General features: G+C 47.6%; 1 protein-coding gene across 5 annotated transcripts in view; it reads left to right on the forward strand.

Moving 5' to 3' along the window:
* LOC119464431 (protein PAT1 homolog 1-like) overlaps positions 1 to 23,119 on the forward strand; it is a 224,640-nt gene that overhangs the window by 89,802 nt on the left and 111,719 nt on the right. For all 5 annotated transcript variants that reach the window (XM_049656362.1, XM_049656363.1, XM_049656364.1 and 2 more), the window contains 2 exons: positions 6,933 to 7,103; positions 17,681 to 17,819. In XM_049656362.1, the coding sequence (XP_049512319.1) occupies positions 6,933 to 7,103; positions 17,681 to 17,819 (310 nt within the window). The remainder of the gene's footprint in view (positions 1 to 6,932; positions 7,104 to 17,680; positions 17,820 to 23,119) is intronic.

Here is a 23,119-nt window from a genome sequence, read left to right on the forward strand (position 1 = left end):
GTAGGCATTGATCTTTTAGGCCCCTTTCCTACGTCTGTTTCGGGAAATAAGTGGATTGCTGTCGCAACAGACTACGCCACCCGATACGCAATCACACGGGCTCTTCCGACAAGCTGTGCAACCGATGTCGCCGATTTCCTGCTAGAAAACGTCATTCTACACCACGGTGCCCCTCGACAGCTCCTTACCGACCGAGGCCGCTGCTTTCTTTCTAAAGTCGTTAATGACATTCTACACTCGTGCGCGACTAAACACAAACTTGCTACTGCTTACCATCCACAAACGAATGGTCTCACCGAGCGTCTCAACCGGACCCTTACTGCCATGCTGTCCATGTATGTCTCCGCTGACCATCGCGACTGGGACGTTGCATTACCATTCGTTACCTTTGCCTATAATTCTTCTCGCCACGATACCGCAGGCTTCTCTCCATTCTTCCTCTTGTTCGGCCGCGACCCTACGCTACCTTTCGACACCCTTCTGCCTGATAGCCTGCATTTCACATCAGAGTACGCCCGGGACGCCATACTCCAGGCACAAGAGGCACGCCATATTGCCCGACGTCGACTTGTGGACTCGCAGGAAAATCAGCGGCGCTTATATGACACCCGCCATCGTGACGCCCACTACACGCCGGGCGCCCTGGTTCTGCTTTGGTCTCCGTCGCGACGCGTTGGCCTCTCGGAGAAGTTGCTTTCACGCTACTCTGGCCCTTACCGCGTCTTGCGTCAAGTAACCGACGTCACCTACGAAATCGCCCCTCTTGACCCCACCGTGGCTCAGCCTCGTTCTGATGTAGTCCACGTGGCGCGTCTTAAGCCGTATCATTCGACCGCCTCCTAACCAGCACCGGGTCGGTGCTTCAGCCGCCGGGGGTCATGTGACAGAGCGACGAAGAAGACGTTTGGTCATGACTTGAAGAAGACGACGCTCTGGACTTCGCGAGCTATGATCTTGTCAGCCGCTGCCATACTTGTAAATACAGTGTAAATATATTTCTTGCTTCTTTTCCCCGTAACAATATGTTACGGGGATGTTGGGAGTATAGACAGAATGTATTTACAATATATATACAGTAGAACCCCGCTGATACGTTTTTCACGGGTCCGTAAAAAAAAAAAAAAAAAAAACGTAAGAGCCGGGAAACAGGAAAAATTGAGAAATGGGAGTAGTGTTGAACTGTACACAATATTATTTTAATTCTCACGTGTGAAAAAAAGTCGTAGTTTCACCCGAAAGCTGAAGTATCGATTGCGATAGCAAATTAGTAGACAGCTATACAAAGTAAGAATAATAGTTTTATCGTCCGTATAAACTTGTAAACATTCACTTATCAACTATATTAACAAGCATAGTGTTAGCGCCCACAGGCAAACATGAACACATCACACTCGATGAGCGCGGACACATGCTCTCAAACGCTGGCGTGAGGAATTTAAGCGCCGCTGCAGAAGCGAGCAAAATGACCTTCGCGCTGCTGTCTATCGCTTCAACGCAAACTGAGCGCCGAGAACACACAGCACGCACAAAGCTATGAGCCGCCGACGCACCTACACTGCATATACTCTGTCCGCAACGTAGATCGCTTTTAAGATACGGCACGCGCGACCGCACACCGCCGCGCAGTACGCAGTTGATGCCAGAGCACAACGCTGCCTGCTATCCCCCCCCCCCCCCCCTTGCTCCCTCGCCGGTGCCTCGGACGCAACGTAAGAAGGTGCGCTTCCTCCCTGCTTTTCTTTCTTTCGCACGCGAGATTTAGACGCGGTCGTTGGCTCCCCTCGCACGCTTTCACTCGCACATACAGCATACGGCGCGCGGCAACGACGTTATCGCCCTTGGACTTTATACGGAACACCTATGAGCCAAAACAAATTTTAGGGCCGCAGCGCGTCATAGACACCATCTTTATATAGCAAATACGGATCTCAAGGGCCATACTTTTGCTGGCGGAAACCGAAAATACGTCATAGTTGTCGCCCCCGGCACTTTCACCGCACAGCACATATTCACCGTCGGGAACCTGTGGCTGTGCGGTCAAAGCGACGTAAGTGACTGCCTCGGGTGACAGACGCACATCTTGAAGTGAGCACAGGCACGGTGGAGGAGTGCTTGGAGCATCGGCGAGTTGACGCAGTTCCAACTGAAGGACGCCGGTTGCGCACTCGATGAGAGCATAATGATAGGATAAAAAGTCCAACCTAAGGATAACGTCGTGTGGGCAGTTGTCGATCACAGCAAAGAGAACAGAAGTAGGGCAGCCGGCTATACTTAAACATGTAGTACTCATTCCAAGAATAACCAGCACGCCACCGTCGGCCACATGAAGCACTTGTGCAGCTGCTGGGGTGAGGACTAGAGATGGGCAAAACGGCTCACTTCAGTGAGCAGCTCGGAACGGCTCAGCTCACTGAAATGAACCGGTTCATTTGAACGGCTCACCGGTTCACTTACACGTGTAACCTGTGTTAAGCATATTGTAACGATGTTGAGGTACACAGGTTAACAAAACAACGATATTTATTCAGGGCGAACCTGTGCCCACAACTAAAGGTCACTGCGGTCGTGAAGAATGCCTGGCAGTCGCGTTCTAAAGCTGGCGTCCAACCGTCTTCTTCTTTCTTCTCGAGTACTTCTTGTGCACGTGGCGCATGCGAGCCCGGTCCAACCGGGTCCCGGCTCGTGCCACGAAGAACGCTGCCTGTTGTTGCTGAACAACACCACGGTACGGCGTGCACAGTGTCCAATACGAAGGGCGCGCAACTTGAATGTGGCCAAGTTGTCGCGGCAATATTCTATAGTTATCTGGCTTTGAAAAAAGCCGATATATGCATAATTTAATAACCGTGTTATTCGTATTTTCGCTATGTTTAGAGAACATTTTTACATATATTAAAAGCGTGAGTTTTTAGTTGCAATGAAACTTTCTTTTCTGATATTGGGGATAAAATGCTTATGATACTGTAACAGGCAGAATGCGACATACTTAAAAAAAATATACATAGATATATGTAACTTCAACGTCATTACAAAAGCTTGTTTGTTTTTGTAGTACTTTAAAATCAACTTTTCTCAAAGTTAGAACACAAAATGATTGTACATTATGTTTCAACTTTGTTCATTTATTCACATTCACATTCACGTTCACTATAACATGTAGAAATCATTTCTTGAAGTACAATACAAAAATCGTACGAAAGATCCACAAAACTGCCGCACGTACCTTTCGTTTTTTTTCCCTTTTTTTTCTCTTGAGTGCACGCGCGATACTGGCGATCATGCCATCATGTGCCAGGACAAAAAAAGAAATGAAGTTCTATTACAACACAACAGATCTTTGGCCTCGTTTTAATGACATGCTAATGATACACGCTCTGAAAATGCACTGAAGTGGATGTCATGGGTGACATTTTCATGATTACACTAATTAGCACAAATGAAGACCAGGACGTAAACTGTACGTTCACCTGTTGTCTTTAAAGACACGGAAGACTATCTTCGAAGTGTTATTGGACCAGCGCACTATGTGCGATCGGTGAGAGTCGTGAGACATCGTTCAAACAGCAGCAGGCAACGAACGGTACCATCCTTTGTCAATTAAGGCTTCTTAATCAGTCAGATGAAAAGGCAGCATCGTCTGACTCACTGCTGCTTGAGCCGTCAATAAAATGTAATAACAGACAGCGTAATGGCAAGATCTGTGATGTTTCGGAGCCTGCACGCCATTTCCAGAGGCAGCAGTTTTCAATGCCGACGGGTGCATGCAAATCTTCTGGGCTCATTTGAAAATTGCCACCAAGCGTGAAACAAATGAACTCCATCAGAAATAAAAGTTTAGTTCTACTATACATCAGAGTAGTGTGTCCGTGAGCGGCCCGGAGGGTTTCGACCATGGTGTTTGATACCATCGTTAGCAGGCTAAGGATGCCTAATGGGCACGCTAGGAAGTGATTTAACGACTAAGGCTCAAATTTTCGCATTGGCAGATTCTTGCCAAAGCCAAAATTGAGAAAGGGCTACATTTAGAAAGTAGATGTTGGGTAGATTGCAGGCAACATGTAATGCAAACATAACAGGCCACAATTGCATTTGTTCGTGTGTAAAATAATAGTTGTAGCTTTATTTGTAACGATGGTAAAATATCAAAATATGCTTTTAGTTACTAGGCACGTGACAGCAATTAGTAAAAAAATTGTAAGCAAGACGTGGTATTAAGGGGATCTTCGGAATGGAATAGGAATGGAAGGGCCTTACTCTGCAACATACCTACTCCAAATGCCTGGGATGAGCCAGAGAATGCTTTGCATTATAGGCTGCATGCATGGTGAGATGTTTTCAAGCCCTGAAAAATTTGTGCATGCCTACAAGTGTGATATATCTTGCAGCACTCAAACAAAATGACTGGAGTGTCTTGAATGATTGTTTACCAAAGTGTGAAAGTGTGTATGTGTAAAATGCTCTTGTGAGTACAATGTAGACCACTTATAACGTAGTCGCCAGAGTTGCAAATATCTGCACTATAAGCTGTACCGCACTATAACCAAAATGATTTCAGTGCAACAGGAATTTTATGAACACTCCAGGGCATATTTCTGCCCTCGCTGTCGCCGTTAGGTTCCATACAAAGTCCAAGGGTGATTAAATCGTTGCCAGGCACCGTATGCTGTATGTGCGAGTGAAAGCGTGCTAGGGTGAGCTGGCAATCACGGCTCACACTCCAGGTGCGCGTGCCTGCTAGGGCCGCTGTATCTTGAAAGCCATCTGCGACAGAAGCACACTCCGCTGTGCGCTGTTTTCGCGGCTTAGTTTGCGTTAATTGGAGCACTTGCTGCTGCCGCGCTTCCTCACTCCAGCGTTTTGACAGAGTTAAAGTGGTCATCGATTGAGATGTGTTAATGTTTGCCTGCGTGCGGGACACCATGTTTGTTAATGCGCAGATTGCCGCAGTGGTGGACGCGCTTTCGCGTGCTCCCGCCATTGCGTCATTCTACCGCTTCGTTCAAGGAATGCTGGGATGCGTGGCTGGTGCGGCTCGGCGCGGTTGGCAAAAAATACGAACGGAGGAATTCACGTGTGCGCAACGTTGGAAGGTGCCTGACGATTCCAGGCACTCCGGTTGCGTTGTGTTGTTAGGGTATAGCCAGTTGTTCGCGGAGCGCGACGCATATACGCGTTACGTGGGAGTATATTTGCAGCTTCAGGCAAGCGTTCGATTTCGCCTCCCGCAACTGCACTAAGCAATACGTGTATGCATAGAGCATGGGTTCTCAAAGTGGGTTCCGCAGAACCTACGGGTTCCGCAGGCCCCTGCTCGGGGTTCCGCGAGCCACTGATAAATTTTCCCTGGTCCCGCTCTCGACAAGTGTCTAAAACGGTGAACACGAGGTGCGCTTGATCCAAAGAACCTCCATTACCCATGTCCGAGTGTCAAAAAGCACATCACAGGCGCGTAACAGCAACGCGCGAACTGCGTAATAAATACGCAAGCAGCTTTTAGCCACCCAACCTCTGAGAACGGGCAGCGCGCCTAAGCATTCGCACTTGAATCTCGGAGGCCGTAGCTTGCCGCCTTTCTCCTATTTGTAGATAGGGTAGGTGCCGATAGCGTGCGCACTGACGTATACGTTGGCGGAATAATAATAAAAAAAAAAAATCCGCGGAGCACCGCAAATGCGCGCCACAGAAGAGCAATAACGGCGTAGCGACCAACCGAAATGAATCGGCGTAGTCCGCATCGCCGTGGCCCTCAGCGACAATCGTACGCGGCACGTGACTGACAGCAACGCCGAAGCGCTTCGTGCCTAATTGTGCCTTTAAAGCCTTTATTCTTGCGTTTATCGCCGCGCGTAACACCGTGTTGGCGGCTAGCCGCGTGCCTCCGTAAGTGCGTAGTTGCTATCTCTGATCGCGTCGATAACCACCGCAGTTTCGTCCGCAGCGATTGCGGCAAATAGTAGTTTCGTTTTCACTCGATGCGCGCGTCGGCTGCGTGCCTTCACAACTGCGTCGTCGCCTCCCATGGCAGCGTCGATAGCGACCACAGTTTCGTCCGCACTTCTTGCAGCGAATTGTAGTTTCGTTTTGACTTGGTGCGTGCGTCAGCCGCCCGCCTTAACAGTAAAGTCGCCGTCCATGATCGAGTCGATAGCGGCCGCGGTTTCGTACGCAGCGGTTGCGGTTTCGTCCGCAGCGGTTGCGGCAAGCAGTAGTTTCGCTTTTACTCAGTGCAAAGCTGTCGAAGATAAAAAGCACCGGCTACATCGCGATGGACGGACAATTTGTTGGCGAGCAGCTGAGTGGCGAAAAAATAATCGGAATGTGCGCCCGTTGGTGCAAAGCGCGTCTCAGATGAAAACTCGCGCCGCGAAGGATGTCGCGAGGCCTTCGCCGCTGCTAGCGCTAATCAGTCATGCAATGAAGAGAATTTCAGCTTCCGCACTGGTCTTGTGCTAAATAGAAACAAGATTTGACAATTCATTGAGTAAATAAAAGCGTGTTGACGTAGTGAAGCATTTGTTTATTGTTTTCTTGATACCCTCGATAATACGACATTCGGTTAATTCGGCGGGTGGGGGGGGGTTCCTTGGCACTTTATGGAGCTTAGCAGGGTTCCCTGGGATGAACGTAGTTGAGAACCCCTGGCATAGAGTGCTATGGGAAAATTAAAGGGAGTCTTAAAAGACCGTATTATATCCAGTCCTGCTCTATAAGCGATTACGTTATAAGTGGTCTATACTGTATATTGAGCAAACGTAGTGGTGTAAAATAGTGTGCTCTTCTTCATTTATGATTATCTTGAAATTTTGTGGTGTCCTTGTAGTTGAACTCACGTGTCGCAACATGGTTGCACCAGCCCTCTTGCTGTGCTATTCTGTACATGAAAATATGAATGTGCTACAGGTCTATAGGCTGCATTTGACCTGGTATTGCAGAGCCCTCCTGGTGAGTCGCCCTGGGGGGCAGTTCATCCTGAACATGAGGCGGGGTCGCCGTACTCTGGTGTGGCCACTTCGCCTGGAAAACGGGGATCATCAGAACACAGCACTGGAGTCCTGCCTGCTTTCAACACCCAGCCAAAACCAGCACAGTTTCGTTTCAGCCCGGTACGTCTTACTGCTTTGTATCACCCATGAGAACTTGTTTAGTTTTCTCACCACGAAGACCGTATGTACTCTCGTAATGAACGCACTCGCATAATAAATGCACCCACAACTTTGCTGCTGTGCAATCCCGCGATCGAACGGCTGTGCTGTAGTTTTTTGGAGAGACTAGAATCTTTTCCTCTCACGTGTTTAAAGCAAGCGCACTTAATCACGATGCCACGTGAGAAACGTCGAGATCGTGTAAAACGAACATCTACAGCTAGCTTATGTAGGCTGCACATCCACGCTAGTGGCAAACATGCCACGCCAGCACACTGGCAGGGGCCGTGGGTTTCATGACTGAGAAGCTCACGGCAAAGCCGTGATGAGAGAAAACTGGCGGCAAGCTGGTGGTTAGAACAGGCTGCCTGTTATCACGGTTGCTTGGGACCTGATGGTGGAATGAGTGACCGCGATAATGCTCAGCCGGTTCTTACCGCTTGCTTGCCACCAGTGCTGGAGCAAAGGCACCTCGCAGACTCGAGAGTGAAAAACACTACTGGCTTTCTGCAACAGTAACTTTACGCAGTTTACGGACTTTACTCTGACATAATAAGAGCACATGATGCACGGCTGTGTGGGGGGCACGGGAGAGTCCTAGTGAAGAAAGGGCTGCCGGCACTTGGTCGGCATAATGTGCACAGTCAGGCGTAGTGTTGAATTTGCATGATTTGTGGGCTCCGCTACGCTCACGGTGGACACACTCTGATTGCGCATGCTAAATGACCGCTGCGAGTTCAAGCACTCCGAGCCGCCATGACTACAGGGCGTCGCATCCACGCCTGCTCTGGCTTGCTTGGTGGGCCGACGTGCCACTATATGCCTGCTGCGGGGCAGAGAGTTTGTCTGCCCATAAAATAGAAATGCGGATCAGACACTGATAAACTTTGACATGCTGATGAGCAGGATGGTCGCGGAAAGAGATCCACATAGTGTGCTTTTGAAAACGCCAAGTGCCGAAAAGCAGCGCTTCAACGTGATGCGATAATGGCAAACAGCTGGAAGTGACTGTTAGGACGAACTGTTGTGGAACCACGATTTGGATGAAGCGGCCAGCGACCAGGACGACAGGTCTGGTGGTTACGAGGTGGAGTGAAGTGCACTAAAAGCGCTGTTACGGTTTGCAAATAGTATAGTATCTGTATTTTTACTGCCGAGATAAATTATCTGTGCATTTTCCAAATCATTACTGTCTTATGAATTTTTGCTGTTGTGAAAAGGTTCCCATAACATTTACCCCACATAATAAACATCGCTTTGGGTTTTTGGAAGGAAAGTGCTTTCGGTACGCTAGTATATACAGTGTAAACCGCACAAACTTGGTATAAAGAAAATTTCCGTAGCTTGCACTGGAGGGGCAATGCTAAAGAGACAGCGGAACTGGTGGGCACCTAGCTAGTCCTGGCTTTCGGGCTAGGCTAAGCACTACCAAGTCATCCCCAGCATTTTCCTGAATTTATTGATTATTAATCGATTATCTGTTACAGACCAGCGTTCCGAAACCTTCCCATGTAGAGTCGCCGACAATTTTTCCGGACTTCGCGGGGACCGAAAAATAGTCCGAAAAATCAAACAGTCCGAAAAACTCTTTCACACTAAAAAAAGAAAATTTATTGGGTTTAGAGTGGCATAAAAATGTTTTATAATGCCCTGCCTCATACTACGCTTGGAGGCAATAACATTTGTAACGCTCGTGAAAGAGAAGGAAGAAGCGCAAATGGAAGAACAAGAGATGAGAAGAGGTAGAAGAGGCGGCCAGATTGTTTGATTAAACGGAATGTTACATTTTGGCGCAGTCGCAGTTTTGAACCATGTGGGTGTCATTCACCATCGCCCGACATGAAGATGGTCGTCTACTGGTGAAGAACTACCAGGAAGATGGAGACAATACCGTCGAGTTACCTGAAAAGGTCAGCACACTGGACTTCTTGGCCTTCTTAGCCGATAGAGCCAATTCTTCGCTTGAGAATCTCGAATTCATTGGCTCAGAGTGCACATGCGTGTGACTGACTTCCAACGCTGTATTGACAGTTCGAGTAAACCAACCATAGTTAAAAGCGAAACTCAAGCTGGCGACCATCTTATACAACACCTTTTGAAAAATCAGAAACTCAAAGCAGGCGGTGAAAGCACTTATCAAGCCAGAACCTTTTGATGGTACATCGTTAAGCCCGTCAACGTGGCTTCACTTTTATGAATATGCATGTTCGCAAAACACTTGGACCATGGACTGTGACATCTATAATATGCACCATTTCCTTTTAGAAAATGCGAAGAAGTGGTTCGAATTGCGCATACACTTCAACACAGATGTACCATGGGTTGAATGGCGAGCTAGCTTTCTGCGACACTTCGCTTTGAATCCAATAAAATGCTGGGGAAAGGCCATTGCATACAAGCAGCGAGAAGGATCAGTTATTGACTACCTCTACGAGAAACGTAGTTATCAATCGTGCCGCTGGTTATTCTGGGCATGACAAAAAATTATGAGCATCTTAATCATGATGAGACAACCTGCCACATTGGATGAACTCCTACAGTTACTAAAAGACGTTCCCGACAACATTTTACTAACCAATAACCAAGACAGCAAGATCACTAGCCGAAGCTCTACCATTGGATCCCCGGAACACCAGGCGTCCTATGGCCAAAGCACTATAGTGAATTATGCTGAAATTGACTCAGCCAAAGAGAGGACTCCATACCCGAAACAAGTAAAAGAACTGGTAAGCCTGGATTTTTCCTTCTCTTTGGAGATACCGAAAGAAAGCGTCTACTTGGCGAAGTCTGCGGCAGGGCTACTGTACGCATAGATGAGCGTCAATGGAAACATGATTGAAGTATTAATTGACACTGGAGCATCAGTATTGGAGGACAACAATACTGCCAGCTGCTTTTTGGCAGCCAAAGCAGGAGTGGTATAGAACGATTTGCATTCTCCTCGAGTGTTCCTGGGTCTCGCTGGACATTAGGGCTTTTATAAAAGACTACGCCCTAAAGACCAAATTTTTATTTATTTATTTAATTGGTCAGAGAGAGTTCGGATGTACCGACACAGTTCCCGGAGCTGATATGCATTGGAGTTTACCCTCTTGCAGCAAAAGTATGTGAATTTCCATTCAAGCTCAGCGACACGACACCTGAAAGGAAAGCCTTATGGGATGTCCTATGAAAAAAAGAAATGGCTAAAGGAAAAGTTACAAGGCTTGCTAGATGCTGAAATTATTCCACCATCAACATCTACCTTTGCATCTCCGATTACAATTGTGCCCAAAGATGATGGCACTTTCCGGATGTGCACTGATTACAGACTTGTAAACCGTCAGACTGATTTATTCCCATACCCGATGCCAAGGATCGACAATATTATTGACGAGACAGGCGGATGTACATGGTTTTCCTGCATCGACCTTTGCAGAGTATATTGGCAGATTCCGCTGCAAGAAGACTACAAACCATTCACGGCATTTGTTACTCCTTTCAACATTTTTGAATACAACTGACTGCCTTCAGACGCCAGCGGCGCTTCCACACGCCGCCAGCGTCTGACAGCGCGTGTCCGCGCTCATCGAGTCTGATGTGCCACAGCGTGTACCAGCGCGTCGGCAACATCAGCTGGAAAAGGAGAGAGTGCTGGCTTGGCGGGCTAGGCCAGCTCCAGCAAGCGGCAGGATCAGATTTGAAGGAAGGGAGGGGAAAGGTCACGCCCGCGGCGGCAAGATCGCTGGGTCAAGGGATGCAGAGCCGCCTCGCACACGCACGCACACGTGCGCTCGCTTCGCATTCCATCGTGGCGGAGAAGGTGCTTCCGGTTGCTGCTCCCGCAAAAATGACAAAATTTGGGGCGAAATCTCTAGGTGGTCAGAGGGGAAAATTCGTTATATCGAGGGGGTCTCCCGCTGCCACTTCGTTACGTAGAGGTCTCAAATACATGTGCTTCTATGGAGTAACGGCGGGGAATAGAAAAACTTCGTTATATCCAGGAATTCGTTATATGGAGGTTCGTTATAAGCAGGTTTAACTGTAATTACACGAGGAGGCGACGGAAAAATATGGCTTCAGTCGAGATACGTGCACGACGTCACGAGATGGCAGGGTAGATGGTGAAGAACTGTTCAGTGGGGTGATTTCATAGTTCACGTCTCTTAAGTTGCTGTAAAACCTTGTAAGGTCCGGTGTAACGCGATAACAACTTTTTGGAGAGACCGACGCGACAAGAAGAGGTCCAGAGAAGCACAAGAGATCCCGGAGAAAAGCAGAGGTGCCGGTGGCTGCGGTCATAACGGTCCTTTTAGCATAATTGTGAGTCAGATAGTTGCTCGTGAGCTATCTGACGTGCCAGATGGGCTCGCCCGACAGCATCGCGGGCATACTTCATGGTATGTTGTAGAACAGCAGGTAGGAGCATGTCAAAAGGCAATGCAGAGTGGTGACCATACACAATGTAAAATGGCGAAAAACCGGCGGTGTCGTGAGGGGAGGAGTTCTACGCGAACGTGATGTACGGCAAAGCGCTGTCCTAGTATTAACACGATTGTAAGTCGACTTGAATGTAGGTCGACCCCCCCAAAATTGCATGTGTCAAAAAAAAAATTGGGGGGGGGGGGGGGGAGAAAAGCACGCGAGTGCCTTTCACACAAGGGAAATTTATTGATGGGGTTGCTAAGATTACTCATCGTCACTAGAGTTGACCTCACTGGTACTACTGCCGTCATAGCTGCTGCGGTCCCACAGCACGTCGTCATCAAAAGTGAGTCCACACTTCGCGAACGACCGCACCACGACATCGCGCACTACAGCCCCCCACACAGAGAGGGCCCACCCGCACACAGTAGCCAGAGAGGCCAAATTTTCTCGCGCTGAAGCCGCCACTGCCGCACCACACGTTCACTGACTCCAGACTTGCGTCCCGCTGCGCAGTTGTTAGTTTCCTCAACATGGAGGATAGCAGCCCGTTTGAACGCTGCTGAGAATGAGCGCCGAAAGTTCTTGGCACTCATGACAGGCGTGACAGATGCGCGCGGCCGTCGAAAACAATTGTATCTCAAAGAAAAGCTCTTCCACCAACTACCAATACCCCCTAAACGGCGGCTCTTCCATGATCGATGATCCCACAAGAGCCGTGTGCTCGTGGTGCGCGCAATCAAAATGTATGCAATACAGTACATTATTACGCTACGCTTCTACCGTAACCATAAAAACGTAGGTGCAAAGTTGTAACCACGCCGTAGCGCCCCTGATTTCTTGTTTCTCTTGCCGTTACTAGCGGTACAAGGTTCGGTTTCGATTCTAAGTCGACCCCCCAACATTGGATTGCCAAATTTGAAGAAAATGGGTCGACCTACAATCGTGTAAATACGGTAGTCTCGATGATCGTCAGATACGTACATCGACAGCATGTCGGTTAATGCGGTTCAGCCTTTCGGTGAGCCCGTTGGTCTGCGGGTGGTACGCAGTAGTGAGCTTGTGCTACACAGAACAGGAACGAAGGAGGTCATCGACAACTTTCGACAAGAAGTAGCGGCCTCGGACTATGAGCAGTTGCCGAGGAGCACCATGACGAAGGATGACGTCATGAAGGACGAAATCGGCGACGTCAGTGGCGCAACTAGTCGGCAAAGCTCGCGTGATGGCAAAACGCGTAGCGTAGTCGGTCGCAACTGCAATCCACTTGTTCCCTGAAGCAGACGTAGGAAATGTACCGAGGAGGTCGGGACCGATGCGGTAGAATGGCTCCTGGGGTATGTAAATAGGATGCAGAAGGCCTGCAGGCAACCCCGAGGGCCGTTTACGTCGCTGACAAAGGTCACACACAGCAACGTAGCGTCGAACAGATCGGTACAAACCAGGCCAGAAAAACCTGCGCCGCAGGCGATCGTATGTGCGGGATACGCCAAGATGGCCAGCAGTCGGAGCATCATGGAGTTCTTGGAGAACAGTAGCACGAAAATGCTTGGGGAGAACAAGCAGAAGCTCTGGGCCGTCGGGAGTGGTACTATGACGGTAAAGAATATCGTCGTGAAGCTCAAACAGACGAAGCGATGGGTCGGGCTCACGAGAATGGAGGCGGCCAATTATAGATTGTAACGTGTCATCACTTTGCTGTTCAGTGCGTATGTTGGCCAAATCTGCAATAGCCATGACGAAGTCACCGGTATCACGTTCGGCAGTGTCGGGAGGGTCGACAAGGTAGCGGGATAAACAGTCAGCATCTTGGTGCATCCGGCCAGATTTGTAGAGCACGTCAAAGGTGTACTCCTGTAGTCATAACGCCCAGCGCCCAAGCCTTCCTGTAGGATCCTTCAGCGACGAGAGCCAGCAAAGGGCATGGTGGTCCGTGACAATGGAAAACGTTCGGCCATACAAATAAGGGCGGAATTTTGCCACAGCCCAGACCAAAGCCAGGCATTCGCGCTCAGTTATCTAATAATTCCGCTCCGACGACGAGAGAAGGCGGCTGGCGTAGGCAATGACACGGTCCTGGTCGTTCTGGCGTTGGGCGAGTACTGCACCTATGCCGTGGCCACTAGCGTCGGTGGAAACTTCTGTAGGAGCCGACGTGTCATAAAGCGCCAAAATGGGCGGTGAAGTCAGTAAACTGACCAGGGTGGTGAATGCGGCAGCTTGTGCACGACCCCAGGAAAAAGAGATGTCCTTCTTGAGTAGGTCAGTAAGCGGCCGGGTAATGTCGGCAAAATTCCTGACAAAGCGGCGGAAGTAGGAACACAAGTCGACAAAGCTCCATACATCTCCAACTGAGCGAGGAACAATAAAGTCTCGGACAACACGCACCTTGTCGGGGTCAGGTTGGACACCGCTAGCACTAACAAGGTGACCGAGAACGGTGATGTGACACCGAGCGAAACGATACCCCGCACCTCCGCCAATGTGTGACGGGGCGTCAAATAGATAAAAGAGGGACAGGATTTATATACAGGGACTGCTGACGGAGATGGCCAAGATGGCTGAGCAAGTGCGTTCACCGGTGATCGTTGTCTTCTTTCTTAATGCAAAAGGCAGCCTGTAACAATATTCATGGCACAAAGGACGGAGCTGCAACGCAAGCGGCAGCAGGCTGACCAAGAGTCATCCACCCTGAAGTCGTCACATCTGCAGATTGCTTTGAAGGTACTGCGCGCGCTGCTGCACAAACTATGCTAACAATGCCGTTGCTACCAGAGTACAAGTCACTCTCCCTCCTGCGTTGCCTTCCCGTTTTCCTTCCTTGTGCATGTTCGACTCACCATCACACGCTTCCACTAACACATACAGCATACGGCGCGCGGGGACGATGTCTTCGCCCTTGGACTTCATACAGAACATCTCGGCGACCCCGACGGCAGAAATATGCCTGAGTGTCCATATCATTGCTATTGCAATTATATAGGAATGGCACCCACGCGTATGGGTTTGTGCGTGACCTGTGTTCACGAAGTTTGACGCCACTGTAATTTTTTTAATCACTTACCGATAGAACAGGTGCGCCTTATAGACCGGTGTGACTTGCATGTTTATTTTTCCTCTCCGCACCCCCCTCAAAATGAGTTTTGAGGGAGGTGCAACTTATAGAGCGGACAATACGGTAAACATTTTCCTTAAACACTACTTCCTCTACAAAAAATTTAACTGGAAGCCCTACAATTGGCCGTGCCATGTGGCAGAGCAGTTCCTCGATGTGAAACATAGGGAACACATACCTGCCAACTCTCCCGAATTGTCCGGGAGCCTCCCAAATTTTGCTTACATCTCCCGATTGATTGTACGGACACGACCTCTAATCTCCTGAAAAGTAGTCACCATAGCACAGCGTCTGTGTTTTTTTTTTTCTTTTCTTTTTACGCCCTATCGCTATAACCATATTACGCCTCGTAATATAACCATGCAAGATAGAACCTTGAATCGTGGTAGCGGCCACCAGCCCCACCACTAACGCGAGCAACCGATAAGTGCTGCCATATTGGATTTTCCGGATTGGCTCGTCTCTGGCTGGCTCACGCGTTTTTAGCAATCCAGTCATGAATCGATCGTGAGTGCTACGCTTTTGAATTTGTCAGAGCGGAATGCCAAACTATTCTTTGTTTCCCCGAGTTTAGTAATAGTGATAGATGGCTCTTTTATAGGTCAGGAATAAGTACTTGCAAGTATTTATGATGTTGTATAGGACTGACTTTCTGTGCTTCGTCACTGAAGACATACTTGTCACTGAAGAGTGACAAGTATGTACTCTGTACCACATACACTGGTTTGCACGGTGGCAAAAATGTTTTTGACCCCCCCCCCCCCCCCGCCCCCCTCTCTCCCCTTGCGCGGCGGTCTCCCAAATTTTCATATTTCTTGGTTGGCAGGTATGGGAACTTCCATAGCATGTCTTGCAGTACACTTTCGTTTTCTGCAGGATTTTGCAGTCATAGGATTTCTTTCAGTTTCGGTATGTCTCCATCTTGGCTGGCTAGCGCTGAATAGCTGCATTTGAAACTATTGTCAGTGCGCTAACGATGAATGCAATAGAAAAAGAGTTGCGTATCACTGCATGGCACAAATAATAAACAGAATATTGATTTAAAGGTATAGTTCCTATGTAAGCCATTAGATGATGCTAGCTGTTCGATAGTGCTCGTAGAGTGGCAAGATACAAACTTGCATCATATATAGCGTGCTATCGATGGAAATAGGCTTGGGCAGGAAAGTGGTTAGTAGTCCTTAATGAGATACCGTGTCGAAAGCCTTTGCGAAACCTAGACAAATTTGTCACTTTGTATGTTAATCTTTGAAAGTAAATTTTTTTTTAGTCAGATGCTACCCGCGAGGCTCGATTTTCTTTTAATGCAGATTTAAATTTCCAGAGTGACCTATCTCTAAAAAACATTTATCCCAATTTTTATAGAGGGACCATGAGGCATACCTTCGGAATTTTCCGTAAAATGTACGAATTTGGACCCGTCTTATGATTTTACGAATGTCGGCTCAATTTTTATGGAAAAGTGGTTATATTCGCGAAATTATTTTTAAAAATTCATAATAAAGTCTCATCGTTGCTGGTGGGCGGGGGCGCCACTTAAATAGGGGCGCATAGAGATGGGGGTGTGCGCCGTAACCTTTATTGTCTGCAGAGTAAGGACATTTTTCACTCTGTGACATTGCCTTCATCATCAGCTCATTGGACGACCCGATGACGGCTGGATTTCACTGGTTGTCGTTACTCTCAACATAGAGACCCACCTGTACATAAGTGGCACCCCCAGAGACGACGGCAATTTCGGGTGGATGCGGGAGGCACAGTTTCTGTATCGGAGAACCCCCCCCCCCCCGGTTGCGAGTTTACGAATTTGAAGGTCTTGAGGTTGGCAGGTATGGGTGACAAAAAAATTATTTCCATAGGTAAACATGCATTGTTTTTTCATGAATACAGGTTGGCTTACATAAATACTTATAATGAGAATAAAGTAGGTACACTAGAATAGATATATTCTGATTTGCTACTTGGGCCATGTCTACAATGAAGGAATCAGTGCTCAACTCACTTGCAGAAGAGCAACCGGCGCACATGTTCATAGCGTAATTGAACTGTGCACACAAAACTCTATGGTTGTGCAGCCATAAGAAAAGCCATATGAGTCAGAAACTTTCAGTAATCCTTTGTCCCGTCGTCAACGAGGAGCAATCAGTTATCGAGAGTCTCAAGAAAAGGAACACAGGCTTGGCAGCATCATTTGTATATGGCAACATCATTTGTATACACCAGCGCCCGCCTCTGACCAGATGTTATCGCACCTCTACGAGCAATAAACGAGCAAGCGTCTAGCGTTGACCCTTTGTGAGATTCGAAACCAGATAGACATCAGTTTTTGCAAGTGCGACAAATGCAACAGACTGTGAGAGGAACCCAGAACAGCCACGCACACGTGGATGCGCAAGCGCTTGCTGACGTACCGGCGTAAAGAAACGGTGAAATGAAAAACTAAACTCTACTGAGCGGGGGGATTTGATATGTATCATTTATTTTTTTTTTTTTTGTAGCACTTGCTTGGCAACAGATAGCTGAAAAATTGGCATGATTTTCAAACATACAGACGCGCCGTAAATATATATCATCGCCCAATTGGGACTTGTTTCTGGCACCATATAATTGTCTTTTACGTTCAAATGGTTATGGTCAATGTTATAATGTACATCATGCACAAAGATTGGCATCTTTGTTTCAGATGAGAATCCCAGTTGAGAACTTTTGTGAATGAAATGGGACAATAATTAGTTCGGGAATTTTTCTTTAAATAATAGAACAAATGTAGCAAGCTCATGAGCACCTCCTTTTAACCAACATTCTGGCATTGTTGAAGCTTGCTCACTTTTTAGGAAACATGCCGAGAAAAAGTTCATCTGTTGCCACAATTCTATACATATTTCACAGTTATTCTTGTTGATCACAAATGTATCTGCAGAACATTTTTGATTCCTGTGTCTTCTCTGTCTAGAGCATCCCTAGGAAGCCTTTAGAAAACCTTCGTTAAAGGAGGTGTCTTGGGCAATGTTCTTTGCAGGGCCGACCACTGTACCCACCCCCTAGTGTGCAAGCTGGTGCTGTTCCCTTGCCTACCCAGCTTGGAATGTCGCCCCCTGCCAGGACACCAGGACTTGTCCATGGCCGCATGTCACCAGGAATTCATTCAGCTGGCTTTGGTATGTCCAGCAATGATGTTGTTCTTTCTGGGGTTTTACGTGCCAAAACCAGTACTAGTGAAAGCCCCTTAATTAAGGGGGGACGCGGGTTCAAGAATGGTAAAAAACCGCCGATAAATTAATTTTTTGGAAAAATGCATTTTAGGAATGTTTAGGCCTTAAAGCACCTGCCCTCAAATTATTAACCCTGATTTCGATTGGTAAATAGGAAAAAATCGGCTTTCAAAACACCACGTGAGCTGCGAAACGACCTGCGGCAAGCAAAATTTGTTCAAACTTCCCACATGCGCCGTGGGCGCAGTCTCAAGCCAAATGCCGCCATCTTGGGCTTGTTTTGTAGCTGTTTTCTTCGTGAGCATTCTGTGCCAGCTCAAAATGGCGGCACTCAAGCTGAACGACCGCTCTCGCCGCTTTTCCGAAGGGTGGTTCCGGGCCTCTGATTAGGTGAAGCGCGTGTACGCAAGGCGAGCCCCCCGTCTCGCGCCTCCCATTGGCTGGCGCGGCCACCAAGGCGGCCTTTTTTGCTTTTTATTTTTGTTTTACGTGCGCCGCCGTATCAGTCCGCCCTTGCTCCCGGTTTCTTGTGGTCGTCTGCTACACTTGCGTTCACGGGGCTCACGCACCGTCTTTTCGTCTTGCGCTCGTATAAAGATGACGCCTTAATCTTACGGAAAGAAACGAAAGCGTCCATGGAATGCACAGCTGAAGATCGAGGACGAAGGCGCGCTACCCGAATGGCCGGAACCACCACGTCCGAAGCGGCACATCTAACGTCGCCGTTGATTCTACTGGGCATAGCTATGGCCCATCTGGTGTCATCGGATCGTCAGCCAGTGTGTCCAGTGGCACCCAAGATTGTGTTGATATGGCATACTATTCAGCGCGCTGCCCGACCGGTCGGCACGAGCGGAACGGCCGGAAGCACCTGTTGCGTCTGAAGCGGCACATTAACGTCGCCGTTGATTCTACTGGGTGTAGCTGCGGCCCATCTGATGTCGTCGGATCGTCAGCCAGCGCATCCAGCGGCATCCAAGACCGCATTGATATGGCATACTATTCAGTGGCCGAGTCGGCTGAGCGTGCAAGAAATGAGGCAGTCTTGAAGGAGTGTCTTCAAGATAGCCTCACTTCCTCAAGGAGTGCGCAATGGAGTGGAAATTCCAGCTGCTAGTCGCAAAAGCTTTGGAAGTATCAAAATGAGCATCTAGGCAGAAGTGCTACCAAGGCTAGGCTTTCAAAACAGCGCAAGCCAGCAAAGGACCTTGCATATGCAGCCCTGGCATGCTGTAGAGCAAAGTGTTGTTGAATCACAATAATCAATTTAGGTCATTCAATAAATATTCCATAAGTGCATGCTTTTGACTTCAACATTGTGTAAGTTTATTTGTCTATGGAAAGGCTACTTTATCATGCAATTTTTGTATTCGTTTAGCTTGCAGGCCACTGGAACAGGCACATGAACTGGTAAATGTAGTTTCTCATGCTGGTTTAGGGCAGTACATGGCTTTATAACATGCTTTTCCCAGTTTTCTGGCAGGGTACAGTCATATATTTAGTATAGTCATTCTCGTGAAGAATAGAGCTACAAAATGATGCCATTAATATTGCTGTAGCTGGATTCTAGAAAAAGTTGCAGCTGTCTAAACTTCAAATGCGTTTTTCTCAGTTCGATGTTTTTACACACTGCACTCAGTCTTACGGGGCTTTTTTCTCTGATGTTTTGGAGTGACAATAACAAGTTTGGTATCAGTGTATTCGTAATGAAATGATCTAGGGGGTGATGCTATTTCTGTTACTCTAGCATAATTTTATAATTTACAATCAAAAGTAACAATGAGTGAAAATAAGAAAAATATATTCAGTCAATGTTGGTCTGCTTTCTTACCTTTAGAATGCTTTCAAACAAATAAAAATAGCATCACCCCCTAGAGCAAGTCTTTCGCATTAAGGGGGGACGCGGGGATCAGATCGCGAAAATCACGAGAAAAGTCGGTTTGTGGAAACCCCGCTTTTCGGTATCTGCAACGCCTAATCTACGCTGTATCAAAATGGTTTGGCTGAAAACGCGCTAAAAGTGCCCGAAAAAAATTAATTTGTCAGTGCGCAGGGCGAGAAAACAGCTTTAAATCGCGCAAAATCACCGCCGTTCACGGAGCCATATCTCGTATTTCCCGCCACCGAGCGCCGCCATCTTGGTATCGTTCGAAAGCTCAAAGTTTCGCCGTTCCGCTTCTCAATTCGTCGGTCGTCGCCATCTTGTAACAAATGCACAAACACAAAAGAAGCGCAGGTCTGCTGGAGGTTGTCACACGGGCCCTCCGATGAAAGCGGGCCTCCGATTGGCTGCCGTGGTGAAAGGCGTCTTCCCATTGGTTACTGCTGCGGCAGCGAGCAAGATGGCAACCGCAGTTGTCTGCTTCGCAAACCATGCCGGCGTCTTCACTTGACACGCAGAATTCGGATTTCTGAGAGCGCCCAGTTTAGTTATGGATCGTCGCTTGTTGGAGATGAAAGTTTGGACGAAGCACGCCTTCGGAATACGGAAGGGCAAGCCTTCTACGGCGAGAAAAATACGGCGATTAGCGGGAGAAGCGGAGGAGCACCCGACTGAACCGCGCTACCTTGCACCGTGGATTACGTGCCGCGCTATCTTGCACCGTCTGACTCGAGCAGCGAAACCGACAATTGCCCTGTGCCATCGGTACCGACAACGTAGTCGACGGAAGACGCGCCAACGGAAGCTCCCGCGCCTCGGCGTACGGCCGCGCGAATCAGCCGAGATCGTATCGACGCGGGTCGAAGGTCACCATCGCCGGCAAAGACAGTGTACTTAGTTTGGTGCATCGTGCGACACGGACACGCTGCCTCCGAGCGAGCCCCAACCGTCGACGAGCTACAGTGTGATAACCGAAGATTCACCGGACAAATAGTCGCCCGAACGGCGCACGATTCAGACGCGTTTCGTGTCAGCGGTGACGGCAGAATCGCGAGCATGCAGCGTGCGCGACTCCCTTCGCGCGATGTCCACAACTGAACGGAAGTTCAATTTGATGGACTAGCCAGGCTATGAAATTTTCAAAGCCCACCAAACGAAGAGGCAAAGGTGCAAGAATATGCTTGGCAGCACTGATGCCAAAAATTATCGCCCTGATGCGTTTTAATAAACCTGCACTGCTTGCAAAACTTTGCAGGTCGTTTTCTCAATAGTGTTTTTTTTTGTTGGTCACCTCGCTCGTGGAAAGCATAGCACAACAATGGCTGGACCGATTTTGGTCCAGTTTGTTTTGCTGTGATCCATAATCTGTGCTGCACATCAAGACAGTCTTGAAATGTTCATTTATTTTTCCATTATTTAATTATTTCAGAATAACTACATGGCTCTATGCAGTGAAACACAAGTCACATGCATGTCATATCGAGTAAAAAATTATGAGGGCACTAAAAAAAAATCTAACACTGTCTTGATATAGATTAGACATTTGGGCAAACATACACAGTATTCCCAGTTCCGTACCATGTTTCGTTACTGTGCCAGGCTTTCCACGAGCAAGTAACTTGTAAACTTTTGTAAATTCTTATAAAACAAAAACTAATGAAGATATCTTAATGAAATTTTAGATTTGCCTCTCTATTGCAATGTACAGCGTGTGTGCCAAATTTCAGCCGTTTCTGTCAAGAAACAAAAAAGTTATTTTTCATCCCCTCCTCCCCCCTTAAAGCCATGCTCTTACTTTTTGTCTTTGACAAGGAGAAATTGCCAAAAACTCCGTAAGAAGTACTCATGAAATTTATTTTCAGATTCTAATACTTTATGAACTAGAGTAGCTATCAAAAAACTAATTATAGATTTGAATTCAGCGTGAAAAATTGATCTCAACTGTGAAGTATAGTTCAGATAGAACCAAAGCTAAAGAAATGTTTTTAGAACCCATGTCCCCCTTAGTTAACTATAGCAATCACATTTCAGCAATGCTAACCTCCTACCTTTGCAACCATATGTTCTTGAACTCGTTTCTCACAAAAATGCACACGTGATCATCAGACAGCGCACATTTATTTGAAGTAGACTGTGTTCTTTTTCTACGGGTAGAGCACATTCTGCAACAGGAAAGATTCCAGATCGTCGACATTATTATGGTCTGCTTTGGTCGCTGTGCCACTTTTGGTTAGGAATTTGTGGAATTTCCTTACGTAGTCCAACACATCTGCCATTGACAATGACTCGTCTCGATCTTTGCATGCTACTACAGCACCCTCGTAGTCCATTACATCGTCGCCCAAGTCATCGTTGCTGCCTTCCTTATCCTGAGTCATCGTGCCCTGGTGTCCGCATAGCCTCATCACGCTGAACATTATTATAAAATGTGACTGATAAATCTACAGCCAGCTGCTTGGCAACCTTGCTCCAGAGCTCACTCAAATTTCCTTTCGCGACCGCTGGCTATCTGTTTGCAGGGGTGGAATTCCTGCTCCATTTGAATTTTCTTGCTCCATCGCCCACCAATTGTGCCAAAAATGAAGCCCTACGCTGCACTGTGCCTTACAGGAAATTTTGCTTCAAATAAGGCCACTTTGGCTAGTTTTCTGCTGGCTAGCTGCAATTCTGGCTACGATTTGGCTGTAGCCAATTTATTCAGACGCGGTGGTTGGTGAAGTTGGTGGCGACTATCATTGTGCGCTGGCAGCGCCGGGAAGTTCAAGGACTGAAAACTGGCGAAAAGTAAATACTATTCTCTTGGTATTTCATATAACCGCAACTAAGCGTACAATCGCGAAAGTGTAAGGGTCGTTTTGAGCACACCAGCTAGCGTGTAGCCAGCTATGTGGCGTCGGAAGCGGTCAGAAGCGAGCGGTAGGCCTTCTCCGCGCTCATACATTTTCATTACTTGCCTTTGTCGCAATTGCAAAGGGGGATAAACAGGTGTAGTGGCTCAGCCTGTAGAGTACGTGTGTAAGAGTTACGGCATTCTAGGGTTTAAGAGGAAGCTTTAGCTTGTGGACTCCTATCTAAATACATGGGAAAGGAGAAATCGTTTTTCTCAGCAACCACTGCACCAAATTTGATTAGATTTGTTGCATACAAAAGATAAAGTTTAAATCCAGTGACTGATGGAAGCAGATTTTTGATTGAGGCCATAGATCTTTTTATAAAAATTGACGAACATAGCAACTTTTCAGAAAACGAAACTATAGTTTACTAACTTTGTACAGTAAAACCCCGGTGATACGATCACGGCTGGTACGAATTTCGGTTTGATAAGAATTCGTAACATTCCCGGGATGAAATACATTGCTCTCAA

The sequence above is a fragment of the Dermacentor silvarum genome, chromosome 9 (genome assembly GCF_013339745.2).
Source record: "Dermacentor silvarum isolate Dsil-2018 chromosome 9, BIME_Dsil_1.4, whole genome shotgun sequence".
Lineage (NCBI taxonomy): Eukaryota > Metazoa > Arthropoda > Arachnida > Ixodida > Ixodidae > Dermacentor > Dermacentor silvarum.